General features: G+C 41.1%; 4 protein-coding genes across 5 annotated transcripts; 1 reads left to right on the top strand and 3 right to left on the bottom strand.

Moving 5' to 3' along the window:
• The first annotated feature begins 1,408 nt into the window (after positions 1–1,408).
• On the top strand, positions 1,409–19,602 carry LOC141766624 (zona pellucida sperm-binding protein 3-like). 2 transcript variants are annotated; one of them, XM_074633597.1, is made up of 9 exons: positions 1,409–1,650; positions 3,086–3,393; positions 4,885–5,003; positions 5,660–5,763; positions 7,119–7,296; positions 7,999–8,116; positions 8,230–8,312; positions 8,564–8,652; positions 19,485–19,602. In XM_074633597.1, exons 1-9 carry the CDS (start codon positions 1,509–1,511, stop codon positions 19,547–19,549), a joined length of 1,206 nt encoding a protein of 401 aa, XP_074489698.1. In that variant the 5' UTR covers positions 1,409–1,508; the 3' UTR covers positions 19,550–19,602. The 2 variants fall into 2 exon arrangements, with proteins under 2 accessions (XP_074489698.1, XP_074489697.1); XM_074633596.1 differs by lacking the exon at positions 19,485–19,602 and adding an exon at positions 9,809–9,953 and having other exon boundaries at positions 1,410–1,650.
• On the bottom strand, positions 11,052–12,191 carry LOC141766625 (E3 ubiquitin-protein ligase TRIM21-like). The gene has a single exon (XM_074633598.1). The coding sequence runs from the start codon at positions 12,159–12,161 to the stop codon at positions 11,565–11,567; it is 597 nt and encodes a 198-aa protein (XP_074489699.1). The 5' UTR covers positions 12,162–12,191; the 3' UTR covers positions 11,052–11,564.
• LOC141766622 (E3 ubiquitin-protein ligase TRIM21-like) lies at positions 15,080–18,501 on the bottom strand. The gene has a single exon (XM_074633592.1). It carries the CDS (start codon positions 17,030–17,032, stop codon positions 15,356–15,358), a length of 1,677 nt encoding a protein of 558 aa, XP_074489693.1. The 5' UTR covers positions 17,033–18,501; the 3' UTR covers positions 15,080–15,355.
• Positions 19,603–21,282: 1,680 nt separating the features above from the next.
• On the bottom strand, positions 21,283–25,503 carry LOC141766621 (E3 ubiquitin-protein ligase TRIM21-like). The gene is made up of 2 exons (XM_074633591.1): positions 24,878–25,503; positions 21,283–24,168 (listed from the first exon to the last, which is right to left on the bottom strand). The coding sequence occupies exons 1-2, from the start codon at positions 25,166–25,168 to the stop codon at positions 22,516–22,518; spliced, it is 1,944 nt and encodes a 647-aa protein (XP_074489692.1). The 5' UTR covers positions 25,169–25,503; the 3' UTR covers positions 21,283–22,515.
• Between the last annotated feature and the right edge of the window lie 1,938 nt (positions 25,504–27,441).

A 27,441-nucleotide genomic window follows, 5' to 3' on the forward strand; every position in this document is an offset into this window, starting at 1 on the left:
GTATGTAACTGACACACTGACAGCTGTTGTTGTTGGGCTGCAGTTTGCCATGTTATGATTTGAGCATATTTTTTATGCTAAATGCAGTACCTGTGAGGGTTTCTGGACAATATTTTTCATTGTTTTGTGTTGTTAATTGATTTCCAATAATAAATATATACATATTTTCCCACTCCCATGTTGATAAGAGTATTACGTACTTGACAAATCTCCCTTTAAGGCACAATTTGAACAGATAAAAAATGTGTGATTAATTTGTGATTAATTGTGATTAACTATGGACAATCATGCCATTAATCGCGATTAAATATTTTAATCGATTGACAGCCCTAGTTTGAATATCTACACTGACTCCTGAGTAATAGTAATTGTACATAATATTGTGCGTAAAACAAGTAAAATAAAGGAAGGAGGCTTCACCTCACTTCCTCGTCTTCTCTTCCATCTTCCTGTTTTCTGTCTCTTCTCATTTTTCTCTCGTCTTCTCTTCCCTCTCAGGACCTCCATCACCAAAAAAAACAGTGTGTGTGTGTGTCGGTGTGTGTGTGTTTTTGTGTGTATTAGTATTAGTGTTAGCACGAGTGTTGGTGTGACCTTGGCTGGACTAATTATTTATGGAGGACACAGGAGGGTGAGCACGTTTTTTCTGCCTCTAATGATTCATAAACAATTTTAACAGGATGAACTCCATCAGGACCTTAATTAGTCTACGACACACACACACACACACACACACATGCTTCACACAAAACTCTGTTATATGGCCATATATGTAAATTATATTTCCATGTTATGCTACTTTATACTTCTACTCCATTAACTGTTAAATGCAGTACCTGTGAGGGTTTCTGGACAATATTTTCATTGATAATAATAATAATAATGATAATACATTTTATGTATAGAGCATTTTTCATAACAAGGTTACATAGTACTTTACAGAAAAAAACAGCAGATAAAAACCAAAAAATATAAAACAACACTGATTATAATTAGTGCTGTCAATTTATTATAATATTTAATCGTCATTAATCGCATGACTGTCCATAGTTAATCGCAATTAATCGCAAATTAGTATTTAACACTCTTCTCAACATGGGAGTGGACAAATATGCTGCTTTATGCAAATGTATGTATATATTATTATTGGAAATCAATTAACAACACAAAACAATGACAAATATTGTCCAGAAACCCTCACAGGTACTGCATTTAGCATATATATATATATATATACATATGTATATATATACATATGTATATATGATATTGTACACGCATATTTTTAGAATAATGTCTGCACTTTGGCATCTTTGGAAACTTTAAGTTTAGGGTTGTGTGTGTTTTTAAGGTGAGTCTCATAAGGTCGGTGCAGGTGAACGAGGCTCAGCTGGAGAGCAATCAGGTCAATCAGGTGGTGGGCGGAGCCAAACTTCCACTCTACAAATCAATCTGCTGCACAGCTGACTTTGTTTCAAACACAGGAAACACAGAATAAACTCTTCAGCATGATGCTGTCCGTCAGAATCTTTTTCTGTCTGTTCTGTGGAGTTTTATCAGCAGCGCAGAATTTAAAGGTGAACATTCGCCCTGCAGCCGGCAGGTTTGGAGGCCAGAGACCAGACCAGCCTCAAATCCAGGAGCCAGCAGGTAGACCTGATCCACACCACAAGAATCACTACAACACTGACCACTTTTAGTAACTGATAATAATAAAACTAATGAGTTTTATTAATGTGGTTGATTTAATACTCAAATGTTTTGATTAGTAGAAATTAGGGCTGTCAATCGATTCAAATATTTAATCACGATTAATCACACATTTATCAGTTTAAAATGTACCTTAAAGGGAGATTCTTTTCAAGTATTTAATACAATTATCAACATAGATATTGCATTAAGCATAACAAATATATGCTAAAATCATAACATGGCAAACTGAAGCCCAACAGACAACAACAGCTGTCAGTGTGTCAGTGTGCTGACTTGACTGACTTGCCCCAAACTGCATGTGATTATCATAAAGTGGGCATGTCTGTAAAGGGGAAACTCCTGGGTACCCATAGAACCCATTTTCATTCACGTATCTTGAGGTCAGAGGTCAAGGGATCCCTTTTGAATATGGCCATGACAGTTTTTCCTCGCAAAATTTAGCGTTATTTAATCTCCTTGTGGACAAGCTAGTATGACACGGTTGACACCAATGGATTCCTTAGGTTTTGTAATTTCATACACCATCTTTACTCCAGCTTTAAAACTGAGCCCGCCACAACCTTAAAATTGCAAGTTGCGTTAGAGAAATTAGTGGCGTATAAATGAATTTGCGTTAACGCTATATAATTGCGTTAACTTTGACAGCCCTAGTAGAAACGTCAACACTGAAATGGATATTCAGTTATTTTCGCTCAGATTACTGTGACTCAATGATAATTTTTCAACACTGAAAACCTGCATTAATACATGGAATGAGAGTTATTATTTGAGGATCAGCATTATTTGGAGAGACTGATTTTGACATGAGTGCAGGAAGGGGGATGCCTTAAAGGAAACGCTACTGCGTCTGCTATATGGTCCCAATGGATGCGGAAGATCGCCGGATGATCCGGGTACTTTATCACTCGGCAGTCGAGCCATTTTGGCTTCATGCACCACTGAGCAACTCTCGTAGGAATGACCGGGAGCCTCCAACGCTGTATCCAGTTATCTTTATACATCCGTGGTTTGCATACTGTAATATTTCACCTGAAATGGTATGCAAGTTACATGCTATTGGCTTCATACTGAGGTTTTGGACATACTAAAAAATCTCCTGTACTAAATAGCATGTTGGTATGGAATTTCAGACGCAACCTAAATCTCATCTGTGTGAGACTTGTCCACGTAAGTGTCATCGTTAAATGTTTCAGTTTTACAAGAGTAAAAACATCAATGATGAGGACTAACTGGTTGTTCTGGTAATGATTTAAAGCTGATCAATTTAATCATTTGACATTTTCCAAGGGTGAGAACGCCTTTCAAGTACTCGTTTGTATTATTTATAGCATAACAAATCAAACTGATAGATAATATCCAACCTCCCTCCCAGCTGTCCTCCAGGAGAAGCAGTCTTTCACTGAACCGTTGACTTGGAGGTTTCCAGAGCCGCCGGCTGAGGAGGAGCCTCTGTTCCCTCCAGACTTTGAGCTGAAGGCTCCGTCGATGGCCGACAGCGTCAGCGCAGTCTGCAGTGAGAGCTCCGTCCAGGTGGAGGCCAAGAAAGACCTGCTGGGGATCGGTCAACCTGTCCTGGCTGCAGACGTCACGCTGGGAGGATGTGCTGCCACGGGGGAAGATCCCGAAGCACAGGTCCTCATCTTTGAGTCGGAGCTGCACGGATGTGGGAGCCAGCTGCTGGTGAGGGTTTAATGTGAAAAAATTACATCTTGTTTGACTCCAAATGAGTGTACATTTTCAGTAAAATTCAGTTTATTTGAAAATCAGGAGTCTTTGTGTCCACCTGATAAATTTAACTCCAATATTCAGGTTTTTAGCTCCGTTTTTGGTCTCCACCAACTCCTGAGAGAAATTTCTGTCTCTTTAGCTGCTAAATAGTCTCTAAGGGTACGTGTCCACATTATCCGTCATTTCCACGCTTCCATTCATTGTCTATATAAGCAGCCGTGCAATGCATTCTGGTAACGCAGCGTTGCGTTTCGAGAGACGGTCCTTGGCGGCGGTCCTTCGCAGCGGCTGCTCCTCATTTGCATAAATTTGAGGTCTAGGCTGAACATTTCCCGCCTCACATGTTTTCAGAAACACATTTCGGTGAATCATTTCAAGTTTCCAAAAGAGCAGCCATGTTGGTTCCGGTTTGAAAGCTGGGAGCAGCAGCCCACAAGTGAAAGCATTCGTCTAATTAGGTGCCTCGTGGCGGCCCATCAAGCATCCAATGCTGGGAAGTGACGCGACCTCCCGTGTCCAAAAACGCCCTTGTGGACATGTACCATAACACTAAATATCCACGGTCATGTCTAGAAGGTAACAAATGAGTTGGGAAACTCTTGCGAGATAGTTAAAGTTAGGCGTTGACCTCGACTGGCTGAGGTTAGGCGTCGACTTCAACTGGCTGAGGTTAGGATAGGTTGTCAATAGTTTTTGCCAGATTTCCCAATTTGCAGGTTATCTTCTAGACACAACCCAGGTCCGGCGAGGACACTAGGGGATGCGCTGCTCCTCTCAACTGGCCATTCAGATGGCAATCTACCCTACTGTTGAATGCACCTGATTGGTCCGTGGTTCTCTGCTCGCCGTTTCAAACAGGAAATAACATGGCATCCTGCTCGTAAACTTTCGAGTATTCCATCTAAACAATCCACCGAAATCTACTTCTGAAACATTTGAGAGAAATAGTTTATGCCACTGCTAAATCTCGTTTCATTTAGAACTACATTGCCTAGTTTGATAGCTTGGTCCAAGTTTTGTGAGCCGGACGTGACGTGCTGGATGGGCTCGTATGCATAAAGACCCTCTCCAACTCGCCACAACACTCTTCCTCGCACTGGGTGACTGCTTCTCCTGCTTTCCACAGGAAATGAATGGAAAGCATTGAGACGCCCTCTGTCACTGGATCTGGTGGGAATGCGCCCTAACTGTCTGTCAGCATGTAGTGTACTGCGGGTTTATCAGAGCGCGTTTGACGAAAACATTGAAACTAAACCGCAGTAAATGTGCCGTAAAAGACAAAACGAGGAGCTAAAAGAGACTAAAAAGCTTCCCAGAGCTGCAGAGTTGGTCCACAAATACCAGAGACACTTTACCATTAGTTATTTGATTGGTGTTAATTTAAAAAATACAGATTAATGTCATGTGTTTTCAGACTTGACACTGTAGTAAACTGTGCTTCAGATGTCTGAGGACTCGTTCATCTACGCCTTCACGCTGCTCTACACTCCCAGTCCTCTGGGGGACAGTCAAATCATCCGAACCGGAGATGTCGCAGTCGGCATCCAGTGTCACTACCAGAGGTCAGATTTTACACAATGAACCAGAATAAAGCGGTTTTGTCTTGAGTTTCTGTCATTTTAGCCAGTAGTGGAAGAAGTACTCAGATCTTTTACTTCAGTAAAAGCAGCAAGCCCACAGTGTAGAAATACTTAGTTACAAGTAAAAGTCCTGCATTGAAAATTAAAACATTTAAGTACCAAAAGTAAAAGTCACAATGCAGAATGTCCGATTTCAGAATAATATACATTATTGGATTATAATTAGTAATGCATTAATGTGTACATCATTTTAAAGTTGCAGCCGGTAAAGGTGAGGCTAATTTAAACTACTTTATACTGCTGGATAGCTTAAACGATAATAATGCATAATAATTTATTAGTTAATAATATTTTGTATTAAGATCTAAATCTGCAAAGTAATTAAAATTGTCTAAATATAGTGGAGTAAAAAGTGCAATATTTTCCTCTGAGTTGTAGTGGAGTTGAAGTACTGTGCATTTCCATATGCTATAAAGTAGCCTATACCTCAAAATTGTACATAAGCACAGAACTTGAGTAAATGTACTTCCACCTCTTAATTTTCTGTCTTTAAATGTTGACAACTGGACTTTTTGCTTTCAGAAATCACAGAATTGTTTTTTTTAGATCTTTGCTGTTAATGTCTTTTTGTTTTTTAGGAAGCATGATGTGAGCAGCGGGCTGTTGAAGCCGACCTGGAGTCCGTTCAGCATCACTAAAGCTTCAGAGGAAAGTCTCTACTTCTCCATCAGACTCATGACTGGTGGGTGTTTCGTTCTAACGTAATAATTTATTGTTGAATCACTTTCTTACATGTGTGTCTTGGTGGTACATATCCGTGTCAGTTATTTTAATAACCAAACACTAGATTTTTGTAGCTTCAAAATCAGCAGTTGTGGGAGAAGTTTTCAAATATTTTTACTTAAGTAAAAGTAGCAATACTACAGTATAAAAATACTCAATTACAAGTCCTGCATTCAAAACTTCTCTTGAGTAAAAGTCCAAAGTATTGGCAGCAAACTACACTTAAAAGTATTTAAAGTAAAAGTACTAGGGCTGTCAAATTGAACGTGATAATAACGCATTAAAGTAAATTTGTTTTAAGGCCATTAAGGCATTAACGCAACTTGTGATTTTTAGATTGTAGCGGGCTCAGTTTTAAAACTAGAAAACCTAAGGAATCCATTGGTACCAACCATGTCATACTACTACATCGCGAAGGAGGATAAATAACTCAAGTTATGCAAAATTAACAAGGAAAAACTGTCATGGCCATTTTCAAAGGGGTCCCTTGACCTCTGACCTCCAGATATGTGAATGAAAATGGGTTCTATGGGTACCCACGAGTCTCCCCTTTACAGACATGCCCACTTTATGATAATCACATGCAGTTTGGGGCAAGTCATAGTCAAGTCAGCACACTGACACACTGACAGCTGTTGTTGCCTGTTGGGCTTCAGTTTTGCCATGTTATGATTTGAGCATATTTCTGATGCTAAATGCAGTACCTGTGAGGGTTTATGGACAATATGTGTCATTGTTTTGTGTTGTTAATTGATTTCCAATAATAAATATAGACATACATTTGTATGAAGCAGCATATTTGGCCGCTACCATGTTGATAAGAGTTTTAATACTTGACAAATCTCCCTTTAAGGTACATTTTGAACAAATTAAAAATGTGTGATTAATTTGCGATTGAGCGCGATTAACTATGGAATCATGTGATTAAATATTTTAATCAATTGATAACCCTAAAAAGTACTTCTAATGCAGAGTGGCTATTGTCAGTGTTTAACTATTGTCTAATTGATGTATTAATATGTAAGCGGTAATTTAATGTTGGTGTTTATAACATATTTTATAAATCAGCTTTTGTCTGTAAAGTCTTAATTTGAAAAGTAACTGTTAAATAAGTGAAAAGTACAATATTTCTCTGAATTGTTCTAATTGTTGTATTGTTGCAGTACTTAAAATGTTTTTGGTTACCTCCCACCACTGAGGTTCAGTCAGTTTGTCTCTATTATAGAATATTTTGTTAGATTACCTGTAAAATTGAGATGAAGGTGAACACCTCCTCTGTTCTGAACACTCCTGTCTTTTCTTTCTTTCTCTCAGATGATTGGCAGTTCTCTCGCCCGTCCGCTCAGTTCCTGCTGGGAGACATGATAAAGTTTGAGGTTTCAGTCAAACAGTTTCATCACGTCCCCCTCAGAGTGACGGTGGACAGCTGCGTGGCCACCGTGGTCCCAAACATCGACACCGTCCCACGATACGCCTTCCTGGGAAACAACGGGTCAGTTTACTGTACTGGTGGTGGTTCTTAAAGTCCACCTCACTCAGAAATACTAAACATTACATCTCAGTTTAACAGGTGTGTATTTCTTGCGTGAGTTTTATTCCAAAGCCTTGCAAACATTTTTCCTCATATCTTTTATTAAGGTCAGTTGTCTGTCTGACTGTACTGCATGTGTTGCATTCAGGCGTCTTGTCTCTGACGGTCCTCTGTCTTGCGTTCAAGTGTGCTGCGTTCAGGTATCTTGTCTCTGACTCTAGGCTACTCTGTGTTGCCTTTAGGTGTCTCGCTTCTGACGGTGTTCTGCGTTGCCTTTAGGTGTCTTGCTTCTGACGGTGTTCTGTGTTGCGTTCAGGTGTCTTGCTTCTGACGGTGTTCTGTGTTGCGTTCAGGTGTCTTCTCTCTGACGGTGCTCTATGTTGCGTTCAGGTGTCTTGTCTCTGGTCCTCTGTGTTACGTTGAGGTGTCTTGTCTGTATGACGGTCCTCTGATTTGCGTTCAGGTGTCCTGTCTCTGATGGTGCTCTGTGTTGCCTTCAGGTGTCTTTTCCCTGACTGTAGGCTGATCAGTGTTGCCTTCAGGTGTCTTTTCCCTGACTGTAGGCTGATCAGTGTTGCCGTCAGGTGTCTTGTCCCTGACTCTAGGCCACTCTGTGTTGCATTCAGGTGTCTTGTCTCTGACAGTCCTCTGTGTTGCGTTCAGGTGTCTGTTTGACAGTCAGCTGACAGGCTCCAGCTCTCAGTATCTGCCTCGGTCTCAGGACGACACACTGCAGTTTGAGGTGGAGGCGTTCAGGTTCCAGCAGGACGACAGCGGTGTGGTGAGACTCAAACACATCACACACTTCCTGTTTATCTCCTGGTTTCCTGTCCAGACAGCTGTTGGTTTCTATGACGACCAACTTGAATGATCACCTTCTATGTGTCTTTTTAGATCTACATCACCTGCAGTGTGAGAGCCACGGCAGCTGCTGCAGCTGTTGATGCTACCAACAAGGCTTGTTCATTCTCCAACAGGTGAGACACTACAACTCCCATCATGCCATCTGCTGCAAACACTACAAATACCATCAATCTCAGACAGTGGAGTCTGTGCTTTGTAGTATTTCAGCACAGAGACACACTGAGTTAAAAACATCTGTCTAAATGTTGTGTGCTCAGTGAAAACAAACTTAAGATATTTTAGGGACAGGTGATGGGTAAAAATCTCATGTTGGAAAGGGATGAAAGAATTTAAATTCTATTTAATCGTTTTGTTGATTTGACAGGTGGAGGGAGGCCAGCGGAAGCCATCAAGTCTGTACCTGCTGTGATACAGACTGTGGGACAGGAAGACAGAGTCCCCTGACCGGAACAGGTGAGTGGGTGGACTCCAAAACCAGTTGGCCTGCCTGACGGTCCTCTGTGTTGCGTTCAGGTGTCTTGTCTGTCTGTGACTGTCCTCGGTGTTGTGTTCAGGTGTCTTGTTGCCGGACGGCCCTCTGTGTTGCGTTCAGGTGTCTTGTCTGTCTCGCACTCCTCTGTGTTGCGTTCAGGTGTCTTGTCTGTGACGGTCCTCTGTGCTGTGTTCAGTTGTCTTGTTGCCGGATGGCCCTCTGTGTTGCGTTCAGGTGTCTTGTCTGTCTGACGCTCATCTTTGTTGGGTTCTGACACTCCTCTGTGTTGCATTCAGGTATCTTATCTGTCTGACACTCCTTAGTGTTGCGTTCAGGTGTCTTGTCTGTCTCTTGACAGTCCTCTGTGTTGCGTTCAGGCGTGTTGTCTGTTTGCACTGACTGGAACAGGTGAGTGGGTGGACTCCAAAACTAGTTGGACGAGCTTTTCCACTCCAACTGGATTCAGCACAGAGACGGCACATGCTGCTCGGGCCAACCTGAGTCTACTGTTCTGTAAACAAAATACCTCATACAGCATTGAAAACATAGACTGAACTTTAATGTTAAATTAAAGAATTAGAGTTGTTTAATTTAGGTTTACAGGTGCCTGGCATATAAAAGCTTTTTATAGTGTGACCGAATAGAGAGGCGAAGTCCCGCCCCTTCCGGTGGACCACCATGGGACCTTATTTCGGAAAAAATATGTACAATAGTCAACGGCGAGAGACAAATATTTTTTTGATCCTGTTTGATTTGCGCCATGAATCACACACATGATGTTTGTCAATTTAAAACATAATTTTGCAAGTCAAGAAAGTCTCAGTTTGTTGTAAAACTGTTGAAGTATAAAACTGAAAATACGTCATTAGAAAGACAAAACGCCCAAAAGTGTCGTAATGGCGTCTCTCTCTCTCTCTCTCTCTCTGAAGCTACGATGCCTTTGTGTTTCCTCCTGGGATGAACTCGTTTCAAATCGTTTGAACACCAACAACGGATCTCACTCTTCTTTCACTTCCAGGCTGATAAAAATACCAGAAGTTGCTGAATGAAACACAATTACTTTAATTAAATTCTAAGGTGTACCTGTAATGGTGTTTTTATAGACATTAAGAGTTTTGTGTTGTGTTTCTGTTGCAGGTGTTCAGTGGGAACAGGAAACAGCTGTTGGACCAATCACAGTGAAGGAGAGACCTCTAGAGAGACAAAACAAAATAACAACTTTTAAAATGTAGGAGATTAAAGTTCTTTATACTCTGAGATCTGTTTTTTTTCTCGTGGTTAAATCGGAAGAAGTACAACTGAGTTTCCAATCTGCTGATGATTCAGTGGGTCCAACTGATTTTTCTGAACACTCTGATATATTTGACTTTGGCGTTTAAATTATACAGAAATCCAACAACAAACAAACAAACATGGAATCAGCCAAACTCCTATCAGCCAAAATCTTTTTTTTTTTTACTGTTATTTATTCCCCTTTTGTGCCAGAGACAGAAAAAAAATTAGCTCTTATTGAAGTCATTGAGCATTTCATAAGTCTTTGATTGAGCACAAATTCAATCATACAAATATATGAACCATCTTTTAATATATCCTTCTTTAACAAGAAAAATAGTATTTTTTTTTTTTCTTTTTTTAAATAACTGCTTCAAAAGGCTTTCCAGCTGCTATACAACTACCTTCTCAATGAGGAGAATGTTTCAGTACTTGCAGAGCCCGACAAAAATATAAGCTTTTGTTTTCTGAAATTTAAATTAAATGTAAGTGATTTAAAAACAAAAGCTGTGTTTCTCACACACAGACTTTACTGCCAAATCGTTGCATCCCTAATTATTTTAACCCTCGCACAACCAACTCTGTGGTCATAATTTTTTCTACCATCCGTCCCATGTGACTTGAACGTTAACATGCTCTTTGCTGCAGAGTTCAGCGGCTCAGAGCTTCTCGACCGACTTCATTACGTTTCAATTATCTGAAAAAAATCAGTGTTCTGAGACAATTGGTTGAAAAATCTACGTGTGATTAACAGGCAGCTCCACCATCACACTCATATACACAGATTATTCTAGATGAAAGTGAAATCACAAAGATTTAAAAACTTCTGTGGAAACTTGTTGACTTTGTTAAACTTTCCACTGTGCAATAGCAATATTCAATATTCTGTGCAATATCAACAATATCTTACTGACTTTATCTTTATTGTTTGCTTGCTTATTTATTAGATCTTTTTTTGTTTTTTACTGATGCTTCTTGTTGTCTGCACTGTACCCCTTTGCTGCCATAATCCTGCAAATTCTGAATTAATTAAGGATTATCTAACTTTATCTATGCAGTCTGCAGAGAGGTGGACAATATGGAATGAAAATAACACAACAGACACAACTTTTCTTCTTTTCTGGTGTTTAAAACCACTGCAGCTTTATTCATATTTAATATTTTAGGATAAGATTTTGTTGATGTTCCAAATATCTGTCAATTTTGTACCATTAGGAATTAACCCTTAACTTACCCCTGAAAACATACCAGAGATCACTTAATTTGTCCTTTTTAATTTGAAATTATAAAAACTAAAACCATTAAAACACCTTATTAAAATACAATTAAGGTACATGGAAATGTTTCTTATTAATTGATAAATTGTTTATGATGATTTTAATAGTCTTGAAGGCAGGTAATGCAGTCTTTAGAATAAATTAGACTACATTAGATAATATAAATCAGTGCTGTAAAATCAGTGTGTTGTAAGTAGCAATGTGAGAGATCAGAGGGAAATAAAGGAAATGAAACATAATGATCAGAATCTGGAAAAACAATGTATACACCCTAGATCACCAATAATATACATTCATTACATTAAATGATAGAGAATATTTCTGTAGAAAATCAAATGGTTGTTCTACTCAGTGTGATTGACAGGAGAGATGATCAGAGGGGCAGAGTTTTCACCACCATAGTTAATACTAGGATTAAAGTATGGGTAGAGTTTCTCAGTGAAGGAGCAGCCAGTAAAGGAGTAGATAAGAGCTGCAGCATCAACATCATAAAAGGAGACCAGACCCTCCTCATAATCCACAAACACCCCCACCTTCTCAGGCTGAGACTCCAGAGAGAGACAGACTGAAGGGTTAGTACAAACGTTGTACTCCTTTTTATTCCTCAAACACATCGTCCAGTAACCATCCTCAGGAGACAGTTCGATTCGTCCCTTCCTGTTGATCGACTCTCTGGCCACTCCTAAATCCCAGGTAGTCTTCCCTTTAACCTGAACCTCGTAGTAAAACCTTCCTGAAGAGAAACTCTGCTTTGCTAAAACAGTAACACAAGGATTAAATCTCTCTGGATTGTCTGGGAGATTCTTCTTTACATCACCACAGTTTACTTGTTTTCCATCATCAGACAGGATGAGGTTGGGATGTGCTGTATCAGGATCAAGTGTCACATCCACTGCAGACTGCTGGACCCTCTTCAGCTTGGCCTCAAACAGCTTCTTCATCTGTTTACTGAGCGTCTCCCCCAGCTGATTCACAGCTCTCACCACAGTCCCCTCATATGAAGGTGGACGGACGCTGACTTCTGTCCAGTCCTTGGTGGGTGGAGCAGCATTCAGGGCTGCTCCCAGCTTTCAAACCGGAACCAACATGGCGGCTGAAATGGCTGAATGACTGAAATGTTTCTGAAAACATTTTATGTGAGAAATAATCCATGCAGTTGCTGAATCTGTCTTTATTTTGGACTGACAACAATTAGTTTAAAGGTTTCTCTGTATTTTCCAGAGGCATCGAGTCACACTGGTCGGCCGCCCCTGATTTGCATAAAGTAGCCTAGACCTCAACTTTATGCAAATGAGGAGCGGCCGACGTGACGCCCCATCTCACGAATTGTGCCGCCACGCTACCAGAATGCATTGCACGGCTGCTTATAGACAATGCATATGAAGCGTGGAAAGGACGGAGGCTGACATGTACCATCAGCTGTCCGGGCTGGACGGACCCACGGCGGAGACGCGGGATTACAATGTGGCAGCCCCGATGTGCTGGTGCACTCTGCTCACCTGGGACTGGATACCGGTATGTGGGACGGACTGCTGCACAGGCTGCACGGCATGGAGGATGTTCCCACTGTAACATACAGGATGTTACGTCATCCTCATCGGACTAACGGGCTTCTAGTGACACATTACGCACACATGTGGTTTGTTAATCCAGACCGCCAGGATCGTTTTTAAGAAATCTTGTAAACCGTCGTTTTACTGCTTAATTTGACACTGAACATAACAACGTTCTTGTTGCTGATCTGTCTCCAAGACGGTGTAATTGTAACTGAGGAATCTTTCTTAGGCTGGTGGATATATGACACTCGCCACTGGGTGTCGTTCAAGACACAAAACTCCACTCTCTGTTAACTGTTAAGTCCTCTCTTCTTTATTGATGGATGTAGGTTATGTATGTGTGGTCTATGTGTGTTGTGGTCCTACAGAAACAGACAGAGAAATACAATATCAGCTTACTTGACTAAAAGTAACTTACAATTTACCCAAATAATATAAGCAACTTAAACAGCAGTATTTCTTGTGTTAATAATATAGCCACCGTGAACTCAATACTGTACATTTACACATAACCTGACAGCCGCTACATACTGTAAAACCGTTTCTTTCAGTACAATATACACACTGATTACCACAATACTATAGAGCTGAATTAACATAATGAATAAGCAGTGACATGTGGTGGCATATAGAGCAGCCTTAATTAATGACACTTAATGACCTACAGACTGAACATGAGCTGAACACTAGGCAATGTGTAATGAGACACATTTAACCACTCTATACAGTAGACAATACTATAACAGAAATATAGCAATATAGTCAAATATCAATGCACGTGAATAAAGACTGGAGAGCCTGATATTCCAATAGCATGCTAATTAGCCTATACTGTAAGCACAGCACGGTACTTTTGAAGCACGAGATAAACCAGCACAGAAAGGAATAAATTGACAGTTTCTACATAGGAGTCAAAGGAGAGCAAATAAGAAACCACTTACTGTATGTCATGAACGCACAGCAACACATGAATTAGCTCCCTCTACTCAGCCACATACCAACCACCGAGCCTCTGCTTCCCCTGGTGCTTACTAGGATATTACCTCAGTCAGCCAGCAGGGAGCGTATTTTGACTGTCACTGCATACTCATAGAAAGGTGGGAATTAAGTGATACAGTTATTATAAACCTAATCAACAGTAGGAACTTTCATACAAACAAATTCTGAACTTTACATTATCATAGTCCTATTACAGTCCAGGCCTTTCTAATAGTAATACTCCCTCATGGCAGATGTTTTTTTTCCACTTTTATTTATAACCAAACCACACGTGCACACGGCGCCCGCCGTCAGAGTCATGTCCAGCTACTGGCTCTGAATCAGCAGCTGGTCACTGTTGTCAGAGACCGACCGCAAATAACTAACACATCATTTAGCCGGCGCAAAATTGATGAAACGCAACAGATAAACATCGGCCACTGCCATCGGCAAATGTCATCGTATTTGGGCAGTCAGCAAGACGAATATCGGACAATACCGATGTTCAGACGATAACTCATTGCATCCCTAATTATTTTAACCCTCGCACAACCAACTCTTAGGTCATAACTATTCTCTACCATCCGTCCCATGTGACTTGAACGTTAACATGCTCTTTGCTGCAGAGTTCAGCGGCTCCAAGCTTCTCAACCGACTTCATTACGTCTCCAATTATCTGAAAAAAAATCTGTGTTCTGAGACAATTGGTTGAAAAATCTACAGTATGTGTGATTAACAGGCAGCTCCACCATCACACTCATATACAGAGATTATTCTAGATGCAGGTCAAATCAAAAAGATGTAAATAAAATCCTGTGGAAACTTGTTGACTTTGTTAAACTTTCCACTGTGCAATAGCAATATTCAATATTCTGTGCAATATCAACAATATCTTACTGACTATCTTTATTATTTGCTTACTTATTTATTAGATCTTTTTTTGTTTTTTACTGATGCTTCTTGTTGTTTGCACTGTACCCCTTTGCTGCCATAATCCTGAAAATTATTAATTAATTAAAAAAGGATTATCTCATTTTATCTATGCAGTCTGCAGAGAGGTGGACAATATGAAATAAAAATAACACAACAGACAAAACTTTTCTTTTTCTCTGGTGTTTAAAACCACTACAGCTGAATATTTTGTTATCAGATTTCGTCGATGTTCCAAATATCTGTCAATTTTGTACCAAAATGAATCAAGAATTGATCCTTAATTTACCCTGAAAACATACCAGAGATCCCTTAATTTGTCCTTTTATTTGAAATTATGAAAACTAAAACCCTTAAAACACCTTATTAAAATACAATTAAGGTACATGGAAATGTTTCTTATTCATTAATACATTGTTTATGATGATTCTAATAGTCTTGAAGGCAGGTAATGCAGTCATTAGAATAAATTAGACTACATTAGATAATATCAATCAGTGCTGTAAAATCAGTGTGTTGTAAGTAGCAATGTGAGAGATCAGAGGGAAATAAAGGAAATAAAATGTAATGATCAGAATCTGGAAAAACAATGTGTACACCCTAAATCACCAATAATATACATTTTTCATTAAATTAAAGAGAATATTTCTGTAGAAAATCAAATGGTTGTTCTACTCAGTGTGATTGACAGGAGAGATGATCAGGGGGGCAGAGTTTTTACCACCACAGTTAGGACTGGGACCAAAGAATGGGTAGAGTTTCTCAGTGAAAGAGCAGCCAGTAAAGGAGTAGATAAGAGCTGCAGCATCAACATCATAAAAGGAGACCAGACCCTCCTCATAATCCACAAACACCCCCACCTTCTCAGGCTGAGACTTCAGAGAGAGACAGACTGAAGGGTTAGTACAAACGTTGTACTCCTTTTTATTCCTCAAACACATCGTCCAGTAACCATCCTCAGGAGACAGTTCGATTCGTCCCTTCCTGTTGATCGACTCTCTGGCCACTCCTAAATCCCAGGTAGTCTTCCCTTTAACCTGAACCTCGTAGTAAAACCTTCCTGAAGAGAAACTCTGCTTTGCTAAGACACAGGGACAAGTAACAAATCTCTCTGGGTTGTCTGGGAGATTCTTCTTTACATCACCATGTTTAATTTGTTTTCCATCATTAGACAGGATGAGTTTGGGATATGCTGTATCAGGATCAAGTGTCACATCCACTGAAGATTGCTGGACCTTCTTCAGCTGGACCTTCTTCAGCTGGACCCTCTTCAGCTCGGCCTCAGCGAGCAGCTTCTTCATCTGTTTAATAAGCGTCTCCTCCAGCTGATTCACAGCTCTCCTCACAGTCCCCTCATATGAAGGTGGACAGACTTCGACTTCTGTCCAGTCCTTGGTGGGTGGAGCAGCGTTCAGGAATGTGAAGCTTTGGAGGAGGTGGAGGTGGTCTTCAGAGCGTGAGAGCTGCTCCACCTCAGTGCTTCTCTTCTTCAGCTCAGAGATTTCCTGTTCCAGCTCTTTGATGAAGCCTTCAGCCTGTTTCTCTGTCTTTCTCTGCTTCTCTTTGATCGAGTCGATGAGCTCGGCCTGGCTTCTCTCAACAGACTCTTTCAGGGCGGTGAAGGCCTGAACACCATCTGCTATCTCTCTGTCTGCATTTTCCTTACTGAGTCCCACTGAGTGTTTCATCTCCTGAATCTTCAGTCGTCTCTTCTGGATCATCTGCTGAATTTCAGCCTCTGTCTTCCCCAGCTCGGCCTTCTTTCCTTCATATTCTTTTTTCAGAGGAACAACATTATGTGTCTTGTGGTCTAAAACAGTGCAGAGCATGCAGACACACATCTGGTCGGTCTTACAGAACAGCTCCAGCAGTTTATCGTGCTTCGTACACATCCTGCCTTCCAGGTTCTCCACAGGGTCGATCAGCTGATGTCTTTTCAGGCCTGACCTCGTCAGATGAGGCTCCAGGTGAGTCTCACAGTAGGATTCCAGACACACAAGGCAGGACTTCAGGGCCTTCAGTTTGGTTCCAGTGCAGACGTCACAGGGAACTTCTCCTGGTTTGGCAGCTTGTTGCTCTGAGCTGCTGCTGCTGGCTTTCTGTTGAGCTGACTGTCTGAACTGAGCAGCCATCTCAGAGATGAAAGTATTGACCCACAGCTCAGGTCTGGTGTAGAAAAGCTCTTTACAGTTGGGACACTGAAACGGGACATTAATATCCCAGTGTTGAGTGATGCAGGTTTTACAGAAGTTGTGTCCACATGGTGTGCTGACTGGATCAGTGAACACATCCAGACAGATGGAGCACAGAAACTGATGTTCAGTCAGCACACAGCTGGCAGCAGACATATCTACACTCTGAGGACAAAAAACAAAACTGTAATTACATTTCTTTTGATTATTTGTTTAATAAAATCAAACACACACAGTAAGTTGGGCTGGTAGTTTGCTTTTTACTTGCCCTTAACACATTTATTACAATTTACTGTGATATATTTATCCAGTAATTTACTTTATTATTTGTTTTATTGAAGCGTCTGAGGGAGCAGAGTAAAATAAAAATCTCCTTCTCTGTCTAAAGAGCGTTAGAGTCAGAGAGTCGGCTTGGACAAAGAGGAGGAAGAGGAGGATCAGAGAGAGGATGAAGATACAGAGAGCAGAGAATCAGACACATTCGATGTGCAGAAGAAAAGATGGAAGCTACTGCTCTGGACTGCAGGACATTATATATATATAATATCATTTCTCTCCACAACCCCCACGGCCACCGATGGACCTCAATGAAACATTTACCCTGAGGGGAACTTCCTGTCTGAGTAGAGCTGAGGTTTGGAGTTCAGACAGGAAACAGGTCTGTGAATTAGCTCAAACTAATGCTAGCTGTGACTGTATTCTGTCTAACCTTAACTAGCCGGAGTTCAGTCACTGTGGTTTACCTCTGTTTAGTATTTCTGGCAACATTTCCAGGTTGTTTTTATCTATTCTTTAAACAGATGTAAAACAGTCAGATTCTGGTTTGAACTATATTTAGTTAGTGTATTTAGTCTCTGTAGGTCAGTGTACTCACCAGCGTTTGGCAGAGATTCTGCTGTGTTGTTGATAAAAATCTGCTGGATTCAGTTGAATGTTTCTTTAGAGAGAAACGGAGAGACTCGTCTCGACTGCAGCTCTGCTGTCGCTCAGACAAACTTCACTTTCCTACCGGGAAATGTGACGCTGAAGACTTCCTCTTTCAGTGTTGCTCCACCTCTCAGTGGCCTGTCGCCAACAGGGAGTAGTGGAGGAAGTATTTAGATCTGATCCGTTTTTTTCTACACTACAAATAAATGTCTTGCATTCAAAACCTTTACTTAGAGCCAAATATGTAATCTACAGCAATGCATCATGGTCTGTAAGATCATCATGTGTTTGTAGCGTCGCTGTCCTGTGAGAACCACGTATCTCTAAAAGGTCAACTTTTCATTGGTGTCAAACAAAACAGCTCTGCTTTAAGCTTTGTGACGATGCATTTTCCAGCTGATCCAAGAGGCTTTTTAAAGGGACCGTTTGTAACTTTTTAAGCGTATAAATGTACCGGGTCGGGACACATGCGCGCTCGCATATGCGCGTTCGCGTGTAGCCGCTGCCTCTCCTCCGCTGCCTGCTCGCCTTCACTCAGACAGAGCCCGCGTTCTCGCTCAGCTCGCTCCACCTCTAGACGTGAACGCGCGCTCACTCCACACTGCAGAAGAGTTAGTTTAGCTCTGAGAATATCTAGTGAGGGTGCCGGTGTCTTCCTGTTCTCTCCGGCTGCGGGCGGAGACGAGACGTTACTCGCTGCTGAGCCCCGCTGTCTCAGCCTGCGCTGACACAGGAAAAGCCAACACTAGTATCTCCTTCATGGAGAGACCTTCGTCTGGTCAGCTAACATTACTGCCAGGCTGCTGAAATATAGAGTGATATTGTGGTTTTAGCTGACGTGTGTCGCATCACTGTGTTGAGCGATGCTCGTTCAGGTATATTTAGAGCGAGCAAGCGCGAGCCCGACTCTGACTTTCGTTGATTTCAAAGCCACAGGTGTCGCTGTTAACAAGCATTTCTGAAAGTTACAAATAGTCCCTTTAAAGAGTTTATTTAGCTTAAGAAGGATTTTCTCAACACATAAAGGAACACTTCATCCTCCATGAACATTCAACATCAACATATCTAGAGATACGTGGTTGTCACTGGACAGGAAGGGGATGAAGGATTATAATCTGAAAAGATACTCAAGTACAAGTACCTCCGATTTGTACTCAAATACAGGACTTAAGTAAATGTACTTAGTTACATTCCACCACTTACCTGTAACAGAGTATTTTTACAGTATGGTATTACATTGGTGGACTCAGGATGTAAAGTGCCCTCTTGGTAACCCCATGTCTGAAAAAACGCAGCAAAACTGCCATGTAGTGTGTTGACCCTAAATTTATTTCAATTCCCTTTATCCCTTATTAATGTAATCAAGGTCATTTTAATGAGCTTTTAAATTAATACTGTATTACTGTTGGATAGATTATCTGCTAAATAAGGGATTTTTTAGAAGTCAAACTTCCCTTAAACTTGACCAACTAACACAAAATGTACACCTTTTTTTTCAACTAAGTGAAAATTAAGGGATGGCTGATTTTAAACCCTGCCATGAACCACTAAACTGTATCTTACAATAATCCATTAATTAACTGCAAATTTGATTACTTAATTACTTTAATTAAATTTTAAGGCGTACCTGTAATGGTGTTTTTATAAACATTAAGAGTTTTGTGTTGTGTTTCTGTTGCAGGTGTTCAGTGGGAACAGGAAACAGCTGTTGGACCAATCACAGTGAAGGAGAGACCTCTAGAGTGACAAAACAAAATAACAACTTTTAAAATGTAGGAGATTAAAGCTCGTTACTCTGATGAGATCTGGTTTGTGTGTGTGTTTTTTTCTCTCGTGGTTAAATCAGAAGGAGTACAACTGAGTTTCCAACCTGCTGATGATTCAGTGGGTCCAATAGATTTTTCTGAACGCTCTGATATTGTCACAGTCTGGCGCTGTGCCCAGAGGCCGTTGGACTTTTCCTTTTTGTTAAGACTTCCGACTATCTTGTGTTCATCTATTTAGTGGCTTATTGGTTCTGAAATTGTCTTGAGGATTTTGGGGGTTTTCTGTTATATGCCTGGTTACATTCATTCTAGTGTTTCCTGTTTTATTTTGATAAGTTCACTCCTCTTGTGTCTTGTCTGGTTTTACTTCCTGCCTTTCTCCTTTAGTGATTGTCTGCCCTGTCCTGATTTGTTCCACTTGTGTTCAATCACCCTGTTCTTCTGGTGTATTTAGTCTGTGTGTTTCCCCTTTTTCTCTGTCAGTTCGTTGTCGCTCCTCATGTGTAGTGTCTCACCTTTGAGAGAGTTTTTCCAGTGTTTTGTATTTCAAGTTTATTCCTTTGGATTGTTTTATGTGAACCTGCCTGACGGACAAGCTGCATGTTTGTTCCTGGTAAGTTTTCTTTCATTGAATCCTTCACCTCTGACTGCTGCCTCCTCATCCTTACCTGCATCTTGGGTCCAAGCCTGTTATCCCAGAAACCCTGACAGATATATCTGACTTTGGTATTTCAATAATACAGAAATCCAGCAACAAACTCAAAGAAACATGGACGCCTCACATCAGCTGGATTAACGAGTAATAGGCTATATTTGTACACCCATTTTAGCATTTTTCATTTTTATTTTTTTTAATCTGTCCGAAAGAACGACAACATCCGTGATCAGTTAGCTAGTGGACTAGTTGCGTCAGAACGCTGCCAGGGAGCGGATGAAAAGTTCCGGCTTCGCTGCCTCATGGTGCGTGTCCACAGGGGTGTTTTTTTATCGCGAGGGATGGCCTCGCTTCCAAGCATTGGACGCTTGATGGGCTGCTACTAGACACAAGGCACTTTCTACCTGATTGGACGAACGCTTTCCCTCGTGGACTGCTGCTCCCAGCTTTCAAACTGGAACCGACATGGCGGCTCGTTTGGAAACTTTCTTCTCTTATATCACAAAAATAGTTCACTGAAATGTTTCTTAAAACATTTTATGTGAGAAATAATCCATGCAGTTGTTGAATCTGTCTTTATTTTGGACCGACAACAGTTAGTTTCAAATATTCTCGGGAGTTTCCGGAGGCATCGAGTCACGCTGGTCGGACGACCCTGATTTGCATAAAGTAGCCTAGACCTCAACTTTATGCAAATGAGGAGCAGCCAACGTGACGTCCCGTCTCTTGAATTGCGCCACCACGCTACCAGAATGCATTGCACGGCTGCTTACATAGACAATGAATATGAAGCGTGAAAAGGACAGAGGCTGACATGTACAATCAGCTGTCCGGGCTGGACGGATCCACGGCGGAGACGCGGGATTACTATGTGGCGGCGCCGACGTGCTGCTGCACTCTGCTCACCTGGGACTGGATACCGGTATGGGGGACGGGCTGCTGCACAGGCTGCACGGCATGGAGGATGTTCCCACTGTAACATACTGGATGTTACGTCATCCTCATCGGACTACCGGGCTTCTAGTGACACATTACACGTTACACATGTTTTTTTTTCACTTTTATTTGTAACCAAACCACACATACACAAGGCGCCCGCCGTCAGAGTCGTGTCCAGCTACTGGCTCTGAATCAGCCGCTGGTTACTGTTGTCAGAGACCGACCGCAAATAACCAACACAACAATTAGCCAGCACAAAATTGATGCAGCACAACAGATAAACATCGGCCACTGCCATCGGCGAGTGTCATCATATTTGGGCAGTCAGCAAAATGAATATCGGACAATACCGATGTTCAGACGATAACTCGGTGCATCCCTAATTATTTTAACCCTCGCACAACCAACTCTGTGGTCATAACTATTCTCTACCATCCGTCACATGTGACTTGAACGTTAGCATGCTCTTTGCTGCAGAGTTCAGCGGCTCCAAGCTTCTCACACACTCACACACTCATATACACAGATTATTCTCGATGAAAGTGTAAGATGTAAAAAATCCTGTGGAAACTTGTTGACTTTGTTAAACTTTCCAATGTGCAATAGCAATATTCAATATTCTGTGCAATATCAACAATATCTTACTGACTTTATCTTTATTGTTTGCTTGCTTATTTATTAGATCTTGTTTTGTTTTTTACGGATGCTTCTTGTTGTCTGCACTGTACCCCTTTGCTGCTATAATCCTGAAAATTATTAATTATTAATAAAGAATTATCTCATTTTATCTATGCAGTCTGCAGAGAGGTGGACAATATGAATTAAAAATAACACAACAGAAATAACTTTTCTTCTTCTCTGGTGTTTAAAACCACTGCAGCTGAATATTTTATGATCAGATTTCGTCGATGTTCCAAATATCTGTCAATTTTGTACCATTATGAATCAAGAACTAATCCTTAATTTACCCCTGAAAACATACCAGAGATCCCTTAATTTATCCTTTAATTTGAAATTATAAAAACTAAAACCCTTAAAACACCTTATTAAAATACAATTAAGGTACGTGGAAATGTTTCTTATTCATTAATAAATTGTTTATGATGATTGTAATAGTCTTGAAGGCAGGTAATGCAGTCATTACAATAAATTAGACTACATTAGATAATATCATTCAGTGCTGTAAAATCAGTGTGTTGTAAGTAGCAATGTGAGAGATCAGAGGAAATAAAGGAACTAAAACGTAATGATCAGAATCTGGGAAAACAATGTATACACCCTAAATCACCAATAATATACATTTGTTTCATTAAATTAAAGAGAATATTTCTGTAGAAAATCAAATGGTTGTTCTACTCAGTGTGATTGACAGGAGAGATGATCAGAGGGGCAGAGTTTTTACCTCCATAGATAGGACAGGGACTAAAGTATGGGTAGAGTTTCTCAGTGAAGGAGCAGCCAGTAAAGGAGAAGATAAGAGCTGCAGCATCAACATCATAAAAGGAGAGCAGACCCTCCTCATAATCCACAAACACCCCCACCTTCTTAGGCTGAGACTTCAGAGAGAGCTGGACTCCAGGGCTGGCAAAAGCTTTGTACTCATTTTCATTCCTCAAACATATCGACCACTGACCATTCTGAGGAGCTGCTATGATTATTCCCTTCCTGTTGATCGACTCTCTGGCCACTCCTAAATCCCACTCAATCTTCCCTTTAACCTGAACCTCGTAGTAAAACCTTCCTGAAGAGAAACTCTGTTTTGCTAAGACAAAAGCACCAGTATCAAATCTCTCTGGGTTGTCTGGGAGATTCTTCTTTACATTACTATCATGTACTCGTTTTCCATCATCAGACAGGATGAGTTCAGGATGTGCTGTATCAGGATCAAGTGTCACATCCACTGCAGATTGCTGGACCCTCTTCAGCTCGGCTTCAAACAGCTTCTTCATCTTTTTACTGAGCGTCTCCTCCAGCTGATTCACAGCTCTCACCACAGTCCCCTCATATGAAGGTGGACGGACACTGACTTCCGTCCAGTTCTTGGTGGGTGGAGCAGCGTTCAGGGCCGTGAAGCTTTGTAGGAGGTGGAGGTGGTCTTCAGAGCGTGAGAGCTGCACCACCTCAGTGCTTCTTTTCTTCAGCTCAGAGATTTCATGTTCCAGTTCTTTGATGAAGCCTTCAGCCTGTTTCTCTGTCTTTCTCTGCTTTTCTTGGATCGTGTCGATGAGCTCGGCCTGGCTTCTCTCAACAGACTCCTTCAGAGCGGTGAAGACCTGAACACCATCTGCTATCTCTCTGTCTGCATCTTCATTACTGAGCCCCACTGAGTGTTTCATCTCCTGAATCTTCAGTCGTCTCTTCTGGATCATCTGCTGAATATCAGCCTCTGTCTTCCCCAGCTTGGCCTTCTGTCCTTCATATTCTTCTTTCAGAGGAACAACATCATGTGTCTTGTGGTCTGAAACAGTGCACATCATGCAGACACACATCTGGTCGGTCTTACAGAACAGCTCCAGCAGTTTATCGTGCTTCGTACACATCCTGCCTTCCAGGTTCTCCACAGGGAAGATCAGCTGATGTCTTTTCAGACCTGACCTTGTCAGATGAGGCTCCAGGTGAGTCTCACAGTAGGATTCCAGACACACCAGGCAGGACTTCAGGGCCTTCAGTTTGGTTCCAGTGCAGACGTCACAAGGAACTTCTCCTGGTTTGGCAGCTTGTTGCTCTGAGCTGCTGCTGCTGGCTTTCTGTTGAGCTGACTGTCTGAACTGAGCAGCCATCTCAGAGATGAAAGTATTGACCCGCAGCTCAGGTTTACTGTTGAAAACCTCTTTACAGTTGGGACACTGAAACGGGACATTAATATCCCAGTGTTGAGTGATGCAGGTTTTACAGAAGTTGTGTCCACATGGTGTGCTGACTGGATCAGTGAACACATCCAGACAGATGGAGCACAGAAACTGATCTTCAGTCAGCAGACAGCTGGCAGCAGACATATCTACACTCTGAGGACAAAAAACAAAACTGTAATTACACATCTTTTGATAATTTGTTTAATAAAATAAAAACACACACAGTAACTTGGCTGGTAGTTTTCTTTTTACCTGCCCTCAACACATTTATTACAATTTACTATGATGAATTTATCCAGTAATTTACTTTATTATTTGTTTTATTGAAGCGTCTGAGGGAGCAGAGCAGAATAAAAATCACCTTCTCTGTCTAAAGAGCGCTAGAGTCAGAGAGTCAGCTTGGACAAAGAGGAGGAAGAGGAGGATCAGAGAGAGAGGATGAAGATACAGAGAGCAGAGAATCAGACACATTCGATGTGCAGAAGAAAAGATGGAAGCTACTGCTCTGGACTGCAGGACATTATATATATAATATCATTTCTCTCCACAACCCCCACGGCCACCGATGGACCTCAGTGAAACATTTGCCCTGAGGGGAACTTCCTGTCTGAGTAGAGCTGAGGTTTCGAGTTCAGACAGGAAACAGGTCTGTGAATTAGCTCAAACTAATGCTAGCTGTGACTGTATTCTGTCTAAACTTGACTAACCAGAGTTCAGTCACTGTGGTTTACCTCTGTTTAGTATTTCTGGCAACATTTCCAGCTTGTTTTGATCTATTCTTTAAACAGATGTAAAACAGTCAGATTCTGGTTTGAACTATATTTAGTTAGTGCATTTAGTCTCTGTAGGTCAGTGTACTCACCAGCGTTTGGCAGAGATTCTGCTGTGTTGTTGATAAAAAGCTGCTGGATCCAGTTGAATGTTTCTTTAGAGAGAAACAGAGAGACTCGTCTCGACTGCAGCTCTGCTGTCGCTCAGACAAACTTTCACTTTCATACCAGGACATGTGACGCTGAAGCTCTCCTCTTTCAGAGTTGCTCCACCTCTCAGTGGCCCGTCGCCAACAGGGAGTGGTGGAGGAAGTATTCAGACCCTTTACTGAAGTAAAAGTACTAATACCACACTGTGAAAATACTCCACTAAAGTCCTGCATTTAAAACCCTTACTGAAGTAAAAGCATTTAAGTATTATCAGTCAAATGTACTTGAATTAGTCGATCTATATATCCTATATGAGTGGCTGGACTCCAAAACCAGTCGGACGAGCTTTCCCACTCCAACTGGATTCAGCAGAGAGACGGCACATGCTGCTTGGGCCAACCTGAGTCTACTGTTCTGCAAACAAAATACCACATACAGCACTGAAAACATACAGACTGAACTTTAATGCTACATTAAAGAATTACAGTTGTGTAATTTAGGTTTAGCCTGGTACATGACATATAAAGGCCTTTTATAGAGTGACTGAATTCCTTTTTAAATTTTTACCTTATATATTTCTATTTATTCCTTTTATCCTTTAGTAATGTAATCAAGGTCATTTTAATGAGTTTTTAAATTAATACTGTATTACTGTTGGATGGATTATCTGCTAAATAAGGTTTTTTTTAAGTCAAACTTCCCTTAAACTTGACCAACTAACACAAAAGCTATCCCTTAATGTATACCTTTTTTTTTCATCTAAGTGAAAATTAAGGGATGGCTGATCATTTTTAAACCATGCCATGAACTGTATCTTACAATAATCCATTAATTAACTGCAAATTTGATTACTTAATTACTTTAATTAAATTTTAAGGGGTACCTGTAATGGTGTTTTTATAAACATTAAGAGTTTTGTGTTGTGTTTCTGTTGCAGGTGTTCAGTGGGAACAGGAAACAGCTGTTGGACCAATCACAGTGAAGGAGAGACCTCTAGAGTGACAAAACAAAATAACAACTTTTAAAATGTAGGAGATTAAAGGTCTCATATTATGCTCATTTCCAGGTTCATAGATGTATTTAATGTTGTACTAGAACATGTTTATATGCTGTAATGTTAAAAAAAAACTTTATTCTTCTCATACCGCAGCCTGCCTCAGAGCCTAATTCAGCCTCTGTCTGAGAGACCCTAAGTGTGTTCCAATCCGCGTACTTCTGTACTTACACTTACTATTTTGAGTTCATAAGTGCGTTCACACTGGGAAGTACGGCAAAATGCAGTGCACTCAAAGTACCCGGATGTTGTACTCAAAACGGTCAGATCGTTGAGTGTGGAACGCTGGACACTTTCCACACTCAACTGTCGCCATCTTGGCTCCGTAGCGGAAGGGGCGGAGCCACGACCACTATTCAAACAGACGTAGATAACAGAATAAAACAATACAATACGTAAACATACCGGTGCATTTTCAGCCAACAGGAGGACACATCGAAGGCATAGGCGACGACGCTGGAAACGTAATTTCCACTTTCCTTTCATTTCTTTTCAGAAGATATTTTGGCTGGTAGCGAGCCGCGGTCAAATATTGCGATCGTCATTTCCGGTCAGTGCGCCGCAGAGTATTCGATTAGAGACGACCCTACCCCGTTGAAATTTACGCACTACTCAAGTGAGCACAGAGTGCACAAAGTGCACTACATTGAAGTGTACTTCTGGAAGTACGTGGATTGGAACACACTCCCTGATTTAGAGCCTGTCTCCTCCCACTCTGCTCTGATTGGTCAGCGTTTCTTGCTGTCCTGTCAATCAAACGCCCTCAACACAGCATCACTTTCTCCCCGGAGCTCTCCCTGTAGCAACCTTGGCTGCAACTAGCTGAGCACAGAGAGAGAAGCAAGCCGCAGGAGTTTCACATATAAACTACTGAAAAGTTTATAAACCAGAAACTTCACTCCAGGTTTTCCTGACGTTTTTTCTCAGGTAAATAATGCTATTTATAGCTCTGTTAGTTAGCTCAGTATTTACGTTATGCATAAACTCTGTAAACCGTAAACATACACTCTGTTTTACGTTTGTCTTTACAGGTCCATCTATGAGAAATGACCGACAGAATCATCCCAGAGGAGAGCAGATAGCTGAGAGCAGATAGCTGAGAGCAGATAGCTGAGAGCAGATAGTTCTATTTACATGGCGATACAGAGCTAACATGTTAGCATGTAGATACATGACACGGTGTGTAAACACAGCAAACATCAGGGTGGAAAATAGAAGATGTGAAACAGTAGTCAATTCATTATTTCTGGTAAAAGACACCTGATAAACGTATGAAAGTAATCAGAGTAATGGTGTATTAGTTACTGTAGAAGCTGTCTCTGTGTTACCATGACTACAGGCCGGTTAACGTTTCACTCACCGGAGCTTAGCTTGCCGTAGCTGAAAGACTTTCTCCTGTACCATGTCAACATAACTGCAGGTGGGATGATTAAAAATGCTGTGTATAATTAA

This window comes from Sebastes fasciatus, chromosome 4 (assembly GCF_043250625.1).
Source record: "Sebastes fasciatus isolate fSebFas1 chromosome 4, fSebFas1.pri, whole genome shotgun sequence".
Taxonomy (NCBI): domain Eukaryota; kingdom Metazoa; phylum Chordata; class Actinopteri; order Perciformes; family Sebastidae; genus Sebastes; species Sebastes fasciatus.